Source organism: Strix uralensis, chromosome 22 (genome assembly GCF_047716275.1).
Source record: "Strix uralensis isolate ZFMK-TIS-50842 chromosome 22, bStrUra1, whole genome shotgun sequence".
NCBI lineage: Eukaryota > Metazoa > Chordata > Aves > Strigiformes > Strigidae > Strix > Strix uralensis.
Genome location: NC_133993.1, coordinates 6,069,582 through 6,086,603, shown reverse-complemented (window position 1 = coordinate 6,086,603; position 17,022 = coordinate 6,069,582). Strand labels below are relative to the sequence as shown.

Genomic DNA, 17,022 nt, shown 5'->3' with positions numbered 1-17,022 from the left:
TGAGGTGGAGGGGAGCAGGGATCGGAGCATCCTCACGGAGGAAATCTGGGGAGGTTCCTGCCTCCCTGGCACCATACCCCCCACCGCCAGCGCCGGTGAAAAGCAGAACCCCCATCATTTTCCAAATCTTTATTGTAAATAAATTCTGCGACATTGCAGGAGGCTTCCCGGGGGCCGGAGCCGGGGCCGAGCGAGGAGCACGCGGCGTCTCCGGCGACGGCGGCAGCTCCCCAGCGCGTGCAAAGCAGGAGCACGAGGCGAGGCGCAGGCGTTTCGGGGGGGGCGGTGAAGCCCCCACCCCACGACCCGGGGCCCCGTCCCAGCTGCGGACAGTAGCGCGGAGCGAGGCGGTGCGGGGTGGCGGTGCGGCTGGCGGTGAGTTGGCGGGGCGGGGGTTTGCCGCCGCCCCGGTGTGCTTGTCCCCTGCCGCGTGCCAGGACGGGGCTCAGCCTGCTGGGGGGGCCTGGGGGGGTGTTTTGTTCTCTTGGCTCTGGAAGCACTGGGTGCACCCCCCATCCCGGCCATGGGCCCTCCCTGGCGCATCCGTGGCGGCACCAGCGGCACCGCTTGACCATACAGCGTTAAAATCATTAAGAAAAAACCCCAATATTTATATATATATATATTAATGTCCCCAAACCCAGTGACAAAGGTGGCTTCTCGCTCTGAAACAAGGGGAGCCCCTCACCGTGGGGACCACCCCGGCACTGTGGCGGTGACAGCTGTGGGGACATTGTGGTGACAGAGGTGGGGGGGTTGGTCCAGACCCCCCCGTGCCTGCGGTGGCTCCAGGCCCCATCAGCCCATCACTGATGTGTCACGCGAGGGGCCACCACTGAAGCTAAGCCCGGGGACGTCCAGCCACCCCCTGTGCCACTGTCACCTCCCAACACCCTGGCACGGCCATGCCCTGTCCCCTCTCTGATGCCACCACAGCCACGGCACCCATGGGTGCTGCGGGCACCCAGCTGGGCTGTCACACAACGCTGGGGGCCACTGTGAGCCTCGGCCGTGGCTGGGCTTGGGGACACCCTTGGTCACCCTCTGCCTCCATGGCAAAGGGGCGCGGTGGCGGGCAGGGACACTGGGCAAGTGAGGACACAGAGGGGACACCCCCGCACCACTGTGGGCAGGAGGTGTCATCCCCCGTTGTCCCCCCACTGAGTGTCCCCACACATACACACAGACTGCCACCAGGGGTGTTGTCCCCCCCCGCCATGCTGAGTGTCACCAGTGGTTGAAGGGACCATCATGGCCCCCGGTGCTCCGTGGTGCTGTGGGTTGGGTGGCCCCATGGAGCCACCCCATGCAGGGTGACAAGCGCCACCTGGCCATGGGGACGGGGTGACGCATCCCACCCACCTGCCATGGGGATGGGGGGCACCCAGTGGGTCCTGTTCACCCACCCGCGAGGGGGACAGGTGCCACCAGCCCGGGGCTCACCCTGTACCCCAGCCCCCCAGGGTGGGCTCTGCTGTCACCTGCCCCTCCACCAGCCCCAGTGCCACCAGTTTGGGGTTCACCTGCCTGAGCTGGGGAAGTGGCGGGGGGGGGCGGGGGGGGCAGTCCTTGCCCTCGAGGGAGAGTCTGGCACCCCTGGGTGCCAGTCCCCACTGCTGGGGATCTCGGGGTCTGATGGCTGGATGGGTACAGCCATGACATTTGGGGGTGGGGGAAGGTTTGGGGCGGGGGGGACATGGGGGAGCTGCTGAGCTGCTTTTTTCTGGGGGGGAGGCACATCGGGGGGTGCAGATCTGACCCCCATGGACCCTATCCCAGACCTGGCATCTGGGGTGGGGGGGACACGACTCCCAGGCCCTGCACTGGGCGGGGGGTGCTGGCCTGGTACTGGGGTATACTGGCGTCATCCTGGGGTACACTGGCCTGCCATTTGGGGGACCCAGGCCCCAAAGCTGGAAGATGCTGATGGGGGGGGGAAGAGGGGGGGAATGTGGGGCTGGGGGGGTCCCTGCTCGCCCCCACAGGTACATTCATCCCGGTGCCGGCAGTGCCGCCAGCCCCGGGGCGGGGGCCGGGGGGGCCCGTACATTCGTGGTGGTGCGGTGGGGGTCGGGGGGGGTGGTCCCGGGTGCCCCCCCCGCTCTCCTCCTCGGCCGGACTCTCGGCAGCGGCGCCCCGTTTAATTGCTGTTAATGAGGCGCTGGGGGGGGGGTGGTGGGGTGGGGCAGAGCAGCCCCACTCAGGCCCCCCCAGACCTGCAACACAGAAGTGGGGTGTGTTTAGTGTGGGGCTGTGACACCGGGGGGACACATGGGGGGGACACTGAGCTGAAAAGAGCCAGCACCGGTGGGGGGGGGCTGCTGCCAGGCCCCCCCCAACCGCCGTCTCTTTTCAGTTGTGGGGGGCACAGAGATGGAGACAGCACGGCCGGACACACAGCGACACGGACAGACGGGCCCGGCCCGGGGGGGCTCCCACGCCGTCAGGCTGCCGGACGGTGACGGTGACAGTGACGGTGACGAGGAGGAGACGATGGGGGGGGGACGGTTACACTCCCTGCTGCGCCGGGTCGTACCTTCCTCGGCGGATGTTCCTTGGGGGGGGCGGCGGGGGGAGAGGAGAGGAGTGTTAGTGCCACCCCCGTGTCCCCCCCGCTGTGTCATCCCGTCCCCCCTCAGTGTCCCACAGGCAGCAGACGTGTCCCAGTGCCAGGCAGGAGCACGCGCACGGGGGCCACCGACACAGCCCCCACCCCGGCCCCCCCCATGCTTGGGGACAGACACGGCCAGGACTGAGCAGGGGGTCCGGGTGACAGCGAACCCCCAGTGCCACATGCAGGCAGCGCAGGCAGAGCCGGGGGTCAGGCAGGGGCTGGGGCAAGGGACCAGGCGGGGCCAGGGGAGCAGGCAGGGACAAGGGGACCAGGGGCCACACTGCAGGTGATGCCCAGCTCGGGGGGGCTGGCGGTGCCCCCACCCAGGGGTGCCCGGGAGGGCAGAGGCCTGGCCCTGGTGCGGTGACAGTGCGCGGTGGGGGGACGTGGCCGGTGACGTGCCGGCAGCAGAAGGGGACAAGCCATGCGGTGGCCGCTTACTTAAATCCCCAGCCTGTCCCCCCTAGGACGATGGCAGCCACCAGCACAGCCCCCGCGATGGAGCCGATAATGATATTGGTGCCACTGGGACCTGTGACAGAGGGGACAGGGAGGAGGGGACAGGGACACACGTCAGTGGGGGGGACACATGGGGACACAGCCCCAGGGCAGCCCCAGCACTGTGGGGACCTGGGGGGGACAGGACCCAGCTGTGTCCAGCACAGCCAGGGCACCGGGGAGGGGGGGATGGTGACACTGGGCCCCCGGGGCGGGGCTGGGAACAGCAGGGACACGGGGAGCCCATCCTGTCCCCCTCCCCTGTCCCCGGGGCACACGGACCCTTGTATCGCTCCGTCTCCCCCGTCGGCTTCGGCTCAGGGATGGGGTCGTAGACGCTGCAGTCCTTCCCCGTCCACTCGGCCCGGCAGATGCACTTGCCCTCGTTGCTGCAAACCTGCGAGGGGATGGCGTCACCCTCCCTGCTGCCATGACACCCCCTCCGGGTCCCCTTTGTCCCCGTCGTGTCCCTCACCCCGTGGTCGAAGCAGATCTTCCCGTCCCAGCTGCCGGGGCAGGAGCTGAAGTTAAAGGCCGTGGCTGGAAGGCATTTGCGGTCGAGGCACAGCATGCCGGGCCCGCAGGGCGTCCCGTCCTCCACGTAGCTCAGGTCCGAGCCGTCCACCAGCTGCACGTGGCCTCCCCTGCGCCGGGGCGACGACAGCGGGTGACACCGGGACCCCCCCACGCCCGCGGCCGTCCCCGTCCCCGTGGCGGTGGCACCCACCTGCAGTCCACGTAGCGGTTTTGGTGGAAGAAGGTGGTGGCGGCGATCTCACCGCTGAGCTCGCCCAGCCGGGGTGCGCCCGAGATGTTGGCGCAGAGGAGGAAGCCGCAGAGGACGTCCCTGCAAGGCACCGGTGGCATCACTGGCGCGGGCGGGTGGCACCCGGGGGGGACGCGGGGGACAGGGCTCACTCACTGCTTGTTGCACTGCAGCCAGCCCAGGCCCTCGCGCCCACAGTTGCCCCTCTCGGTCCCCTCCACGTTGAGCTTCTCGTAGCAGAAGCGCTCGGCCGAGCCTGGGAGAAAACAAGTGTCACTCACTTGTGTCCCCCCCCGTCCCCCCCCGACAAAGCCACCCCGGGGCCGGCGCTTACCGCGGCCCCACAGCGCGTTGCACTGCCGGTCTCTGGTTTTGCAGCGCCCGCCGTAGCATCGTCCCTGGGGAGCAGGGAGAGGGGTCACGGGGATGGGGAGGCGCTTGCACGCGCGTGTGCGTGGCCACAGAAGTGGTACCAGGACGATGTGCCCCCCGCTGTGCCCCAGGGCCACCATCCTGGCTGCAGGGGCAGGTTGAGGGGGACGGGGGAGCCACATGCACCCCCCCCGCCCCAGGACAATGTTTGGGGCACGGAGCCCCACACGCGTGTGTGCGTGGAAGGCTTGCACGGCCCATCGCTGTGGGCGTGTGTGCACGAGGAAGGAGCACACGGATGGGAAAAATTACGGGGTACGGTGGTCACGGCCACGCGCACAGGGAAGGCACGTGGCTCAGGGCCCGCGGCCCCGGCTTGCCCAGGGAAGGGCTGTGTGGCCCAGGGCTGATGGGCTGGTGCTCAGGGAGGGCTCACACACCCCGGGGACCCCGGCTACACCCCAAAACCCACCCCCGTGCACACGTGCGTGGCTCAGCTGTGGCTGCAGCTGTGGGCACAGCCAAGCTCCAGGCTGCTGGAGGCCCCGGGGACGTGCTGGGCCCAAGGGATGTGTCCGACCCCAGGGGATGTGCCTGAGCTCACGGGACGTGCCCAAGCTCCACGGTGATGTGCCCGAGCCCACGGGGACATGCTTGAGCCCCTTGGGATGTTCCCGAGCCCGTGGAACATGTCCAAGCCCCACGGGAGGTGCCTGGGCCCACAGGGACGTGTCTGAGTCCCACGGCCATGTCCACGTGCTGGACTCACCTGCTCGTTTTCGCAGAAGTAGCCGTCCAGCTTGTGGAGGTTGGGGGGACACTGGCAGGGGGATCATGGAGAAGAGGATGAGTGATGCCGCGTGGCCCCACGGTGTGTGTCCCCACGTCCCCCCTGGCCTGGCTCACCTGGCTGGAGTCCCCGGTGCAGCTCTCGGGGATGTCGCACTCGTTCACGGCCTCCCGGCAGGACACGCCGCGCGGCTCGTACTGCACCGGGGGGATGAAGCCGCCGCCACGTCAGGCGCCGGTGGCCCAGGAACCCCGACAGCCCGCGGGACCCCGGCTGCGGCCCCCCCAGCCCCTCACCTTGCAGCCTTTGCAGCACAGCCCGTCGCTGCACATGGCGTCGTGGGTCAGCGTGCACTTCTTGCAGCAGTTGCCGCCGCTCCTCGCGCACTCCTGCTGGGACAGCGGCCCCGCACCGCGCCTCAGCCACCCTGGCAAGGCAGGTGGCCCTGGCACGGCCGTGGCCAGCAGCCCCCGGTCCCCGCTTACCGCCAGCGAGCCGCAGTCGCACTCCTCGCCCGCCTCCACGAAGCCGTTGCCGCACTCCGGAGGGTCCAGGAGCTGCCGGCACCGAGGGGAGGGGGAGCAAGAGATGCTGGGGGGGGCCCAAGCTGGGTGCTGCTGTGAGCCCCCCAAAAAGGGCATCGTGTGCCCAGGGGATGGTGGGACCCCCAAACCTCTTGCCACCAAGCACAAGGGTCTGGCTCTGTCCCCCACGGGGGACACCGGGTTCAACGCCGGCACCGTTACCTTGGACGTGGCAGGGGCTGGGGGAGACTTGTGAGTCCCGAGGGACCCTCGGAGCCACCCCTGGGGCATCGCTCCCCGCTCCCCCCACAATGGCCACCCAGGATCGGGGGCCGGGGGGGGCCGTTACCTTCAGGGGTTTGTTGAAGAGGCAGCTGCCGCCGCCGTCCTGCAGGAACTGGTTGTACTCGTCGATGCTGCAGCGGGAGAACTTCCGCGGGAGGTAGTACCTGCGGGGTGGGGGCTGCTGTCACCTCCCCTGCGCCACCCGGATGGCATCGCCGGGCACAGCTGGTCACCCAAAATGGGGCAGGACCCTCGGCGATGGCCCTGCCCGTGAGCGGTGACATGGGGCACACAGGGGACAGTGGCAGTGCCACCCTGAGCGGGCACCCACCCTGTGTCCTCCATGATACAGCCCAGCCATGAGTCCGGACACCGGCAGTCCCCTGGGAGGAGAAGAGGTGGGCTGGGGGTGCTGGACATCCTGCTGCCACCGTGGTGGTATCACAGTGTCCCCCGCGTCCCCACCCCGCTCCCGGCGGGGCAGTGGGTACCTGCGGCCGTGCGGTGCTTGTTCCACATCATGCCCACGTTCTGCCCCAGTGTCTGCGCCAGCGTCACCGCCATGGCCGCCACGTTGCCGTACTGCGCAGGGGGGACGGGGGAGTCACCGCAGGGACCCCCCCATCCCCACCCCGCTCTCATGGGGGTCTCACTGCACCCACCTCGTTGACACCCCCGGCGCGGGCGGGCGAACAGATGCCCCCCACGAAGGCGGTGCCGCTGCGGCTGCTCTGAAATGTCCGACCCCTGCGAGGAAGAGGACGGTGGGGACGGGGGACGGCGGCTCCCAGCCCCGGGGAGGTGACACGGCCACGGTGCTCACGAGAAGAGGTGGACTGTGTCACTGTGCTCCGCCAGCCCCTCGCGCCGGTACTTCACGAACTCGTTCAGGGTCTCCAGGGAGTCTTCCCCCATCCGGATCCGGTCCTCCGCTGCCCACGTCTCCATGGCCACCAGCACGATGCGGGTGTTGAGCTGCTCCTTGTAGATCTGCGGGGAGACAGCGAGGGGACAGCGCCGGCGGTGAGACCCCTCCCCAAGACAAACCCACCAGCTACTGGGGACAAACCCCCCAGAGACAAACCCATCAGGTGCCAGGGACCAACCCCTTGGGGACAATCCTACCCTGGGACAACCCTCCCAGGGACAAACCCACCAGCCACCAGGGACAAAACCCCCTGAGGACAAACTCCCTGGGGACAAATCCCCCAGGAGCTGGGCTCCCGTGGGACAAACCCACCAGGTGCTGGGGAAAAAAACACCCCAGTGGGCCAAACGCCCTGGGGACAAACCCCCAAGGGATGAACCCACCAGGTGCTGAGGACCAACCCCCCAGGGATAGACCCCCCCCGGGGGACAAACCTACCAGGAACCAGGGACAAGCCCTCCAGGGACAAACCCAGCAGGTGCTGGGGACAAACTCCCTGCGGACAACCTCCCCCAGGGACAAAGCCCCATCCAGGGACAAGCCCACTGGGGACCAACCCCCTGGGAACAAACCCCCCCAGGAGACAAACCCACCAGGCACGGGGGACATCCCCCGCACTCCAGGGATAAGCCCACTGGGGACAAACCCCCTGGGAATGAACCCCCAGAGACAAACCTGCCAGGTGTCAGGGACATCCTACCCAGGGACACCGCCCCCCCCCCAGGGACAAACCCCCCCGGGACAAACCCCCTCTCACCATGTCAGCCAGGTTGACCACGGACTTGGCGAAGTTGCTGGTGAGAACCACGGACTTGCGGAGCTGCAGGAACTGGGAGACACCAGGAGCCAGGTTGGGCTGGGAGGGCCACCTTGACCCCCACCCCCCCAGCCGCGGGACCCCCCGTACGTACCAGCTGGTGGTCATTCACCACCGCCAGCTCGATGTACTTGGTCTCGCTGTGGACCGTGTGCTGGGCTCGGCGTACCTGCCGGCGGGAGCCCACGGCTGAGCCGCCTCCGGCAGGATCCGCTCACCGAGCCCCAGCGAAGGGGCTTTTCGACCCCTTTTGTGGCTGCTCATGGGGGATATTTGGGCTGCGTGGAGGGGTGGGCTTGGGGCAGATCCCCGCGGGTACTGCCAGAGAGTCCCCAGAGCATCCCCGAGCCTGTGCAGGAGCAGCATCCTGCAAACACAACCCCAGCACCCACAAACCAGCCCGGCTGCACCCGCGGCAGAGCCGTGCCGTGGGCAAGTGGCCCCCCCCAGCGAGGCTGAGCTGGCAGCTGGAGACCAACCAGGGTCAAGCCCCCTTGTCCCCTGCCCCGTGTCCCCCGCTGTCCCTGCTAACCTGCCGCCGCCGCCGCAGCTTTGGTAACCCGCCCGCGACGCGCTGGTTCAGCGCAGGGAAGAGGCAGCCTGGAGGGAAGGGACAGAGCTGGTGGGGCACAGGACACGAGGCCACCAGGGCCACTGTCACCGGTCCTCGGGGACGAGCACTGGCTCTGCGCGAGGGCTCACCCAGTCGGGCGCAGCTGGGGATGCGCTGGATGACGTGTGGTTGAAGGCCCTGCCGTGGGGAGAGGAGTGTCATAGCTACACGTGGACGTGACAGCGTGGCGGGGGGACCTCCACGTCCCTGTGTCCCCAAGGCTGTCCCCGAGCTGCCGCCAGACGGTAACGCTGCAGTGGGGAAGCTGAGGCAGGCACGTGGCGGGTCCCGGTGCCACCACTCACCTGCCTGTGTTCGGCGCCCGCCTGGGGCTCGATCAGGTAGGTGGCTCGGCCGTCCGAGAAGACCCCGCTGCAAGGAGAGATGGAGGTGACAGGGTGCAGAGGGGTGCAGCCCCCCTGACCCCCCCTTTCAGGCTGCCCGACGGCACAGGGTACTCACCGCAGGCCCTGGCAGCTGGAGAGAGCCACGAAGGAGCGGGGCTGCCCCCGGATCCGGCCCTGGTAGTAGCAGTGCTCCCCCGCGCCCTGCCAGAGCGGGGAGAGGGGGCTGAGCCGGCCGGACCCTGCCCCTGCCCCTGGGTCCCATCCTGCCTGCTACTGCGCAGGCAGCTGCCCCCCTCACTGCATCCCCAGGAGCCCCTGGGCTGGTGGCTCTGGGGTTTGCTGCCTGTCACCCTTGGGGTGCGCCTGGCACTCGTGGCACCGGGTGGGCACCCACCACTGCCCGGACAAGGCTGGCAGCCTGTGCCAAAGCACCCTGGGGATCACCCAGCACCCATCAGCACCCCCCACTCACCCACCGGGGCAGCACCCCGATGCATGGGCTGGGCACCCCAGGGACCGGGGGGCAGCCCAGCACCACCCGGATGGAGACACTGAGCTGGGGGTGGCCACTCCTGGACTTCTGCTGGATTCATAAATGTGCCACCACGACCCCAGAACTGGCACAGCACGGCACGGCACGGCACGGCACGGCACGCAGCTTACCGTGCTGTGGCTGCTGTTGCTGCCCGTGCCAACGTGCCGCTCCACGTAGTGGGATGCGAGGAGGTGGCTGCCGGGAGCAGGCGGGGGGTGAGAGGCCGCGGCGGTGAGGAGGAAGAGGAAGAAGAGGAGGAGGAGAAGGGAGATGGCAGCAGCCGTGGCCCTGCCGGCAGCACCCTCATCGTACACCCACCCACCACCCGTGCACATGGCATCACCCCAGCATGGGACCCCCCTGCTTTGGGAGGGTGCTGGCACCCCATGGGCCCCTCTCCCCCACCCACCCCCCAGCTCAGTCCCAGCATTGGAGCTGGGATGGCCCCGCACAACCCATCCCCTGTCCCCAAGGACCCCCGGCTTCTCCACCCCCTCCCTCCTGCTGGGGGGCAGCAGCAGCCCCACGGCGGGTGCCCCCCACCCCGTCAGGACCCCTGGGCCCGCTCACTGGTTCAGCCGGAGGTCGAGGGTGAAGGCCGAGCCGAAGGCGCGCACCACGAAGCTCACCCGCGCCAGGTGCAGCCCCTGCAAGAGAGCTGGAGCCGTCAGCTCTCCCGCAAAGGCCCCCCAAAGAAAATTAAAAATTAATTAATAGAAAAAAACCCCAACCCAAATGTGCAGCCTCTAAAGGTGCACTTTTATTTTTAACCCCAAAAAATTAAACATAAAGGAAAATACTGGGTTTTGGTCCCAAAATCATCACTCCTGCAGTGCCAGGAGGGCACCGGCACCCGTCGCCCACCTCCCCAGAGGCCATACTCGGGTGGGGGTTGCCAGAGCATCCCCCCCCGCCCCGCGGCGGTGCCGAGCCGGCGTCTCACCCGCCCTGCGGCGCTCGGCGCTCCTGACCTAATTCCTGCCGGCAGCAGCAGGAGCCGCGCTCTGCGGCGCCCGCCTGAGACCCGGCAAACTCGTCGCACGGGTGAGGGTCCATCACCACCTCGGCAGTCCTAGGGCTTCGCACCGGGGGAAACGGCAGCCAGGAAAAGCCAAACTCTTCCTGGGGTGCCTGGTCCCCTCGCTGAGGCCCCGGGCGCAGCTCAGGATGGTGACGTGGGGACAAGGACCCGTTTGCCACCACGCAGCACCCCGGGGAGGGGATGGCCCAGGCCAAGACGGCGCCTGCGGGGTCGGGGGGAGGCTCACGGGGGCTCTGCAGGTGCCGCTGCCAGGACCCAGCCCCAAATTCCCCGGGGTCTGCAGCCGCTCCATCCCCTCGCGACGCCCTGGCTTAACGCCTCCCTGAAATCCCGTCAGCGCCAGCTGCGGCCCAGCCACCCCCCAGCACTTCCCGGCGTCTGGCGGTTTTACTTAAGACCGGGTTTAAATCACCTTTGCGGCAATTGCAGCTCGTTATTTCACCTTTTATCCGGTGAGGATGGGGGGATCGATGCGCGTCGGCCTCTGCAGCCGCCACCGCCTCTGAAAGCGTCGCCCCCCGCCCCGTGCCGCATGGGACGCGGGTGCCGGTTCCCCGGGACGCCGGGAAAAGCTGCCACCGGCCCGGGGGTGACAGTCGCTGGCCGGGGCGAGTGCACCGAGCCCGGAGCGGGGAAACGGCCACGGCTGGGGGGTCGGCACTGGGTGGGCTGCGCGGGGCTGCGCCCACGTGGCCTGGATCCGTCCTCCCTGGCGCCGGAGCCATGAGCCCATTCATTCTGCAGGAGCCCTGCCTGCTGCCTGCCTGCTGCCTGCCTGCCTGCTGCCTGCCTGCCCGCTCCCATTTCATCTCTCCCAACGCCCGCGCGCGCCGCCGGTGCCCAGATTTAATGGGATTTCACGGCACACATCGGTGCCCTGCCGGGGGGGCGGCAGCGGTTTGGTCCCTGGGGGGATGACGGCCCCAGTTTGGGGTGCCGGTGGCCACGCACGTGGTGGGGTGCAGCCAGGCCAGCAATGGCAGCTGCCTGGGGACATGCCACCCACCGGGGGACCCCAGAAATAGAGAGGATGGCGGGGGGGGGGGGGTTGCGGTTCACTTACGGGGCCTCCTCCTCCTCCAGGCTCATTCCTGACCCTGGTGTCCAGCTGATGCTTCTGCACTTCTCCTCCTGAGCTCTGCCCCACCAACCTGCTGGGGTGGGTGATTTGGGCAACGACCCTCCCGTCCTGCCATCCGGCCCGGGGGAGCCTCCGCGGCAGCGAGCCGGCCTGCGCGGCGGGACCTGTGGGCGAGGGGAGCCAGTCGCGGCGGCCCAGGGAGGGCTGGGGACACCGGGGCTGGGGACGTGCTCTGGGGGTGACCCAAGTGTGGCATTGCATCCCAAAGGGGACACCTGTGTTCTGGGTGGGAGGCCCAGGGGACACGGAGGGTGAGTACAGGGACATGTCCCAGGGTGGACGGCTGGGGGACATGGGGGGGTCACCCAGGTGTAGTGGTGTGTCCAGGAGGGGACACCCAGGAAGCACAGGCTTGGGGGGGGTGTCCGGGGACATGGAGGACCAGTGTGGGGACACATTTGGGAAAGGAAAGCTCAAGGGCCTCAGATACAGTGGCACATCCTGGAGGGGATGCGCAGGGGACAGGGGTGGCTGGTAAAGTGATGCAATCCCAGAGGGGGGCACCCAGGGGATGTGGGGGCACCCAGCAATGCCACTGCACCTGCAGGAAGGGGGGGGACTGGGCACAGCAGCACAGCCTGGAAGAGATGTCCAGGGGATAGGGAGGGCTGGGATGGGGACACGTCCTGGGGGTATGTCCAGGGGACATGGGGGGCCGGTATGGGGACACATCCCCATGGGAGATGGAGGGCTGGTATGGGAACACCTTCCGGTGGGGACACCCAGGGGGCATGGGGGGTTGGTAGGGGGACACCTCCTGAGGGGACATGGAGGGCCTCTATGGGGACACCCCCCAGAGGGGACACCCAGGGGACAGGATGGCTGGTGTGGAGACACCTGCAGAGGGGACACCCAGGGGACACCAGAGGGCCGCTATGGGGACACCTCCCAAGGGGACATGGAGGGCCGCTACGGGGACATCTCCTGGGGGGACACCCAGGGGACAGGGGAGCCGATATGGGGACACATCCCAGAGGGGACGTGAGGGGCTGCTGCGGGGACACCCCCCGGAGGGGACACCCAGGGGACACGGGGGGGCCGCCTCCCGAGAGGACACGGAGAGCTGGCGTGGGGACACCTCCCGCGGGGACACCCAGGGGCCGGGGGTGCGGGGCCGGGCCTCCCCCCCTGTGGGGCGGCAGGTGCGGGGATGGAGAGTCGGGGGGGGGGGGGGGGGGGGGGGCGCGGGCCTGGCCCCTCCCGGGGCGCTGCGGGGCGGCGCTGCGGAAAAATGTGTCGATGCAGCGAAAAAGCCGCAGCGGCGGCGGGGCCGGAGCGGGGCCGGAGCGGGGCGATGCCGGGAGCGGGAGCGGGGCCGGAGCGGGGCCGGGGCGGGACCTACCTGCCCGCGGGGTGAGCGAGAGCAGCGCGGCGAGCAGCCAGCCCCGCAGCGGGCTCATGGCTCCCTCATAATCCGAGCGCGGCCGCGCCGGGCCCGCGGAGCCGGGGACCGCCGGGGACCGTCCGGACCGTCCTGCCCGTCCTGCCGGTCCCTCCGCCCCGGGCCGGGCAGGAAGCGGCCGCCGGGCCGGGAGCGCCGCCCCCGCCCCCTGCACGCGCGCACGGCACCGGGCCCGCCGCCACCGGCACCGGCGCCGGCAGCGGCACCGGCAGCGCCCGCCCCGGGGCCGCCCCGCCCCGCCCGGCCCCGCCGCGCCCCCCCGCTCCCCTCCCCGCTCCCGGGTCCCCCCCGCCCCGCTCCCGCCCCGGCTGCCGCAGCGCCGCTGGCACCCCCGCGGCATTGCAGCACCGGCGGCTCCGGCCGGCATCGCCCCCACCCCGGCCGGTACCGGAGCCGCCCCCCCCCCGCCCAGTCCAGCCCCCGAGCTGGGATGGGAGCGGACTAGCCGGTACCAGACCCCCCCAGTCAGTGTAGGAGCACCGGTACCGGACCTAGTCAGTACTGGACCCCCCCTCAAACAGCACTGCCCCCCCGGCCAGTACAGGACCCCCCCACACCAGTACCACCCCCCCGCACCAGTACCAAGCCCTCCCACACCAGTACTGGGCCCCCAGCTGGGACTGAAGCCCCCAGCCTGTACCAAGACCCCCCCAACTGGCAGCAGACCCCCAGCTGGGGCTGAGTCCCTGACTGGTCCCCAGTCCCTCAGTGGCCCCCGGCCAGCACCAGAGCCCCCAGCCATTCCAGTGTGCCCAGGCAGTGCCAGAGCCCCCTCGGCCAGTGCTGCAGCTTCCAACTGGTACCAGGCGAGTCCCCAGCCAGTGCCAGTGCCCCCAGCCATTATCAGAGCCCCCCAGCCGGGCCTAAGGCCCCCCAGCCAGCACTGAGCCCCCCCCAGTCCTGGGTCCCCAGTTGGTGCTGATGGCGGCTGCTCAGGATGGGGCCAGGATGCTGAAAGGGGGGGTGCCAGCACCCACGGCACTCGGGGAAGTGGGTCAACCCTGGGCCGTCACCAGTGGGTGGGTGCTGTCACCCGCAGCCACGCGTAACCCTCGGGAGGTGCCAGAAACGAGGCCCCCCCCCTTGGGCTGCCCCAATTTCAGGGGATGCTGTAAGGCCACATTCCCCACCTGGGGATAACGGAACAATCTGGGGGGGTGAAAAGCCCCAATAAACTCCTGTTCATTGCAGCTGTGGGATGGAGGGGGGGTACAGCATTGTGATGCTCAGCCCCACGGGGGACAGAGGGACTGTCCTGGGGGGCACAGGGGGGCTCCGAGCCCCGAGGTGATGGAGTGCAGGGGGGACTCATCCCTCCACCGCAGAGACCGGGCTGGAGGTGGGACAGAGACCTCCCGGAGACCATCAGCCCCACCCCTGGGGCCGCTCAGGGCCGCACCCAGGTGGGTGCTGGGTGTCCCCAGGGGTGGTGACAGGCAGCCCCTGCCCCGACAAGGGGCACGGCTCAGCCACCACGGTGCTCCGGAGCAGTGGGGGGATTCAGACACTTCGGTGTCCCCCAGCTCATCCCAGAGGCCGGCTGCCCTGGGAGGGTCCTGGAGCCCCCACAAAAGACCAAGCCAGGGGTCCTGAACCCCCAGTTCGCATCCCTCACCCTCCTCCAGGACAACTCATCCCACATTTAAACCCTTTTGACCCATTTTGTGTCACCACTCCTGCTAACCCCCTGCTGTGCCACCTCAGATCAGGCTCCAGCCCCCTCCCCGGGCAGCCAGCACCCGGGGGGGCTCCCTGCATCTCCCAGAGGCATCCTCGCACCCCACCTCCTCCTCCCAGCACCTCCCACAGCCGTGATGAACCCAGGAAAAGGATTCCCTGCTCATGCCAGCACCCAACCCCTCCCCACGGGGCATCAGGGAGTCACACCAGTGTGTGTGCCCCCTCCCTGTGGATCCCCCTCTTTTCCAAACACCTTCCTCCAGTCCCCCTGCACCCGCTCCCTTCTCCCCCCAGGACTCACACGCCCACTGGTGACAAAAGCCTTTGGGTACCTGGTGGCAGCTCTGCAGCTCAAAGCCACCCGCAGAAGCACCGGCCTTACCTTCCCGGGAAGTTTGTCGAGTATTTTAAGTGGTGAGTCAAGGTAGGACAACAGGCCCCCTCCCTGCCCGTGCCAAAAGCCACCTTGACACCCCCATTAACAGCAGCCGCTTCGGTTTTCATCATTTTTGTGCAAAAGGCGTGAGGGGGCAGAAGCATTCAGAGGTGGCAGGGAAGGCAGGACAGGGCAGAGACATGCCCAAGATCAGGGAGCAGGGAGGGGGACAAGCTCCAGCCCCATTTCTTTCCCCTCCCCAAACTCTGCTGCTCACCTCGTTATCATCAACACCTTGCAGAGCCTTAACGAACGGAAACCTGCAGCAGCTCTCGGGGATGGAGGGGGGCAGGTTCGTCTCAGCCTGGTTTTAGCAGAGAGGAGCTGCTGTAGGGTCACGCTCAGGCTGGGGGGCTCACGTCCACCCCCGCAGCACCCCCCACCCCGTGTGCGCGGGGGCTGGCACGCGTGCAGGGAAGAGTCTCCCACGCTGGTTTTGTCAGGCAGCTGCACGGGGGAACAGGCTCCGGGAAACACCGATCGTCTCCTTGGCCACGCCGCGGCGGCTCCCGGCTGCCAAGTGGCACTTCCAGGGCCGACCTTGCCCGGAGCAGCCCCACACCTCCCTCCCGTGAAGCCCAGCATGGGGCAGGCAGGGCTTCGAAGGCCTGTGACCTGCTGCCCTCAGGCCTTCATCTTCCTCCAGCAATAATCAGCCACAAACGCAGCAACAGCAACGAGGCGAGGAACCTGCGGCACCAAGCACAGTGGAGCTGATCCAGCATCTGCTCTGCACCGCAGGGAGGGCTGCAAGGCTGCCGGCCCGAGGGTGACCTCCTCTCCCTGCGCTCTCCTGGTGGTGCTCAGGACCACAGTGACAAAGGGGCCGGGCGCTGCACAGGGTCTGCACCAGATGACAAGCATATCTCCAGCCAGAACATCTGAGCCAAGGCCTGAATAGTCCCCCAGGGTCCGCAAAGCAGCTCCTACAGTCCCCACGACCAGGGAGGCCCATGATGTAGGTCACTGGCCAACATTAGGAGGGGGCAGGCCACAACCAGGGCTCCCTCCCCCCTCCACAGAAGGGCCAAGTGTGGAGTGAAGGAACCTCCAAGTGAAGGAACAACCACTGTCACCCCCCAGCTGATCTCCCACCCCATCTCTGCTGATACCACGGGGAAGCCTCCTCCACTGAGCAGCGCTGCCATGAGGTAGCCCAACCTCTGCAGGGGACAACTGGCCACCTTGAGTTTCGGTCACATCCACCAGCAGTCTGGAGGAACCCGTTCTGGCTCACCCTGTAGGCCAGGTCACCCCTCTTCGCTGAGCTGGCGCCTCCCTCCAGGAGACCAAGCACACAGAGACACTGGCCAGTTGGTGCACCAAGCCCATTTCTACCTCTCTTCCAGGGTTGTCCTCCAGCTGGGACATCAAGCTGCTACAGGGACATGTCCAGAGCAGAGCCCCATGCCTGGTGTGGTTCAGCTCCTGCAGCAGCTTTGCTCAGCCCTTTGTAACCTGCACAGCTTCTTCAGTAGGTGAAGAGTAGCTGGAGTTTGGCTGTTGCACTGGAGAATGATTTAGCTCAGCAGGAACCTCTGAAGTCTCATGTCCAGCCTCCTGCTCACAGCAGAAGTACCTTATTCACCTGCTCAGGGCTTCACTTCAAGCCCTGAGTGAAGGAGGGATGGTTGTCCTCCACTCAAGGCTTAAAAATCTCCAAGGACACACAGACCCCACTCCTCTGGGTGCCCGGCCCAGGGCTGTCCCACCCTCCTGGGGAGGGAGCCTTTCACTTTCCCAACCTGCATCTTGGAAGCCCGAGCTTGGGACATCTGCACCACGGGAAGCTTGGCTCCATCCTATTCGGAACTGCCCTTCAAGAAGTCACAGGCTGCTTTTAGATACCCCAGAACCTCCTCAGCAAGACCAACCCAGCCCAGCTCTGACCTCCTCTCCTCGGCCCCACACCCAGGGGAGGTCAATAGTCTCCCACCAACTGCTCTCCAGTTTCTCCACATGCCTCTTTACTGGGGGCCATCCCACACGTGGCAGGCCCCGCGCTGGGCACAGCAGCTTCCCACAGCCCGCTGACCCCATCCCTAGGGCAAACCACGTATGGTGGCCAGAGCCACCGTATCCAGCCTGGTGTTCACCATCACCCACAGATCCTTTCCAGCAAGGCTTCTGACCAGTCATCGCCCAACCTCTACTGATGGACTTTTCACAAGATTTTTTGGTTCTGCTTAGGCCACCAGACAAGTTTTATCCAGCATACACAGCAGAGCAGGA

At 67.8% G+C, this 17,022-nt stretch overlaps 1 protein-coding gene across 2 annotated transcripts; it reads right to left on the bottom strand.

Annotated features, from left to right (window-relative positions):
- Positions 1–114: 114 nt before the first annotated feature.
- ADAM11 (ADAM metallopeptidase domain 11) lies at positions 115–12,863 on the bottom strand. Of its 2 annotated transcripts, XM_074891817.1 has the most exons (27): positions 12,615–12,863; positions 11,195–11,376; positions 9,660–9,736; positions 9,218–9,284; positions 8,670–8,755; positions 8,513–8,579; positions 8,297–8,345; positions 8,127–8,194; positions 7,689–7,763; positions 7,535–7,606; positions 6,673–6,839; positions 6,512–6,596; positions 6,341–6,431; positions 6,181–6,232; positions 5,914–6,013; positions 5,526–5,597; positions 5,337–5,429; positions 5,157–5,237; positions 5,020–5,070; positions 4,213–4,276; positions 4,035–4,134; positions 3,840–3,959; positions 3,588–3,756; positions 3,395–3,509; positions 3,056–3,146; positions 2,537–2,554; positions 115–2,216 (listed from the first exon to the last, which is right to left on the bottom strand). In XM_074891817.1, the coding sequence occupies exons 1-27, from the start codon at positions 12,670–12,672 to the stop codon at positions 2,201–2,203; spliced, it is 2,286 nt and encodes a 761-aa protein (XP_074747918.1). In that variant the 5' UTR covers positions 12,673–12,863; the 3' UTR covers positions 115–2,200. The 2 variants fall into 2 exon arrangements, with proteins under 2 accessions (XP_074747918.1, XP_074747917.1); XM_074891816.1 differs by having other exon boundaries at positions 2,129–2,554; positions 12,615–12,859.
- Between the last annotated feature and the right edge of the window lie 4,159 nt (positions 12,864–17,022).

Bases quoted from the DNA above. Each gene is read 5' to 3' on its own strand.
- ADAM11 (XM_074891816.1), bottom strand. From the start codon at position 12,672: ATGAGCCCGCTGCGGGGCTGGCTGCTCGCCGCGCTGCTCTCGCTCACC. The intron at 9,285-9,659 runs GTGAGCGGGCCC...TGCTCCCGGCAG, and splicing joins CTCGACCTCCGGCTGAACCA to CCACCTCCTCGCATCCCACT. The intron at 5,598-5,913 runs GTAACGGCCCCC...CGGTGCCGGCAG, and splicing joins TCTTCAACAAACCCCTGAAG to CTCCTGGACCCTCCGGAGTG.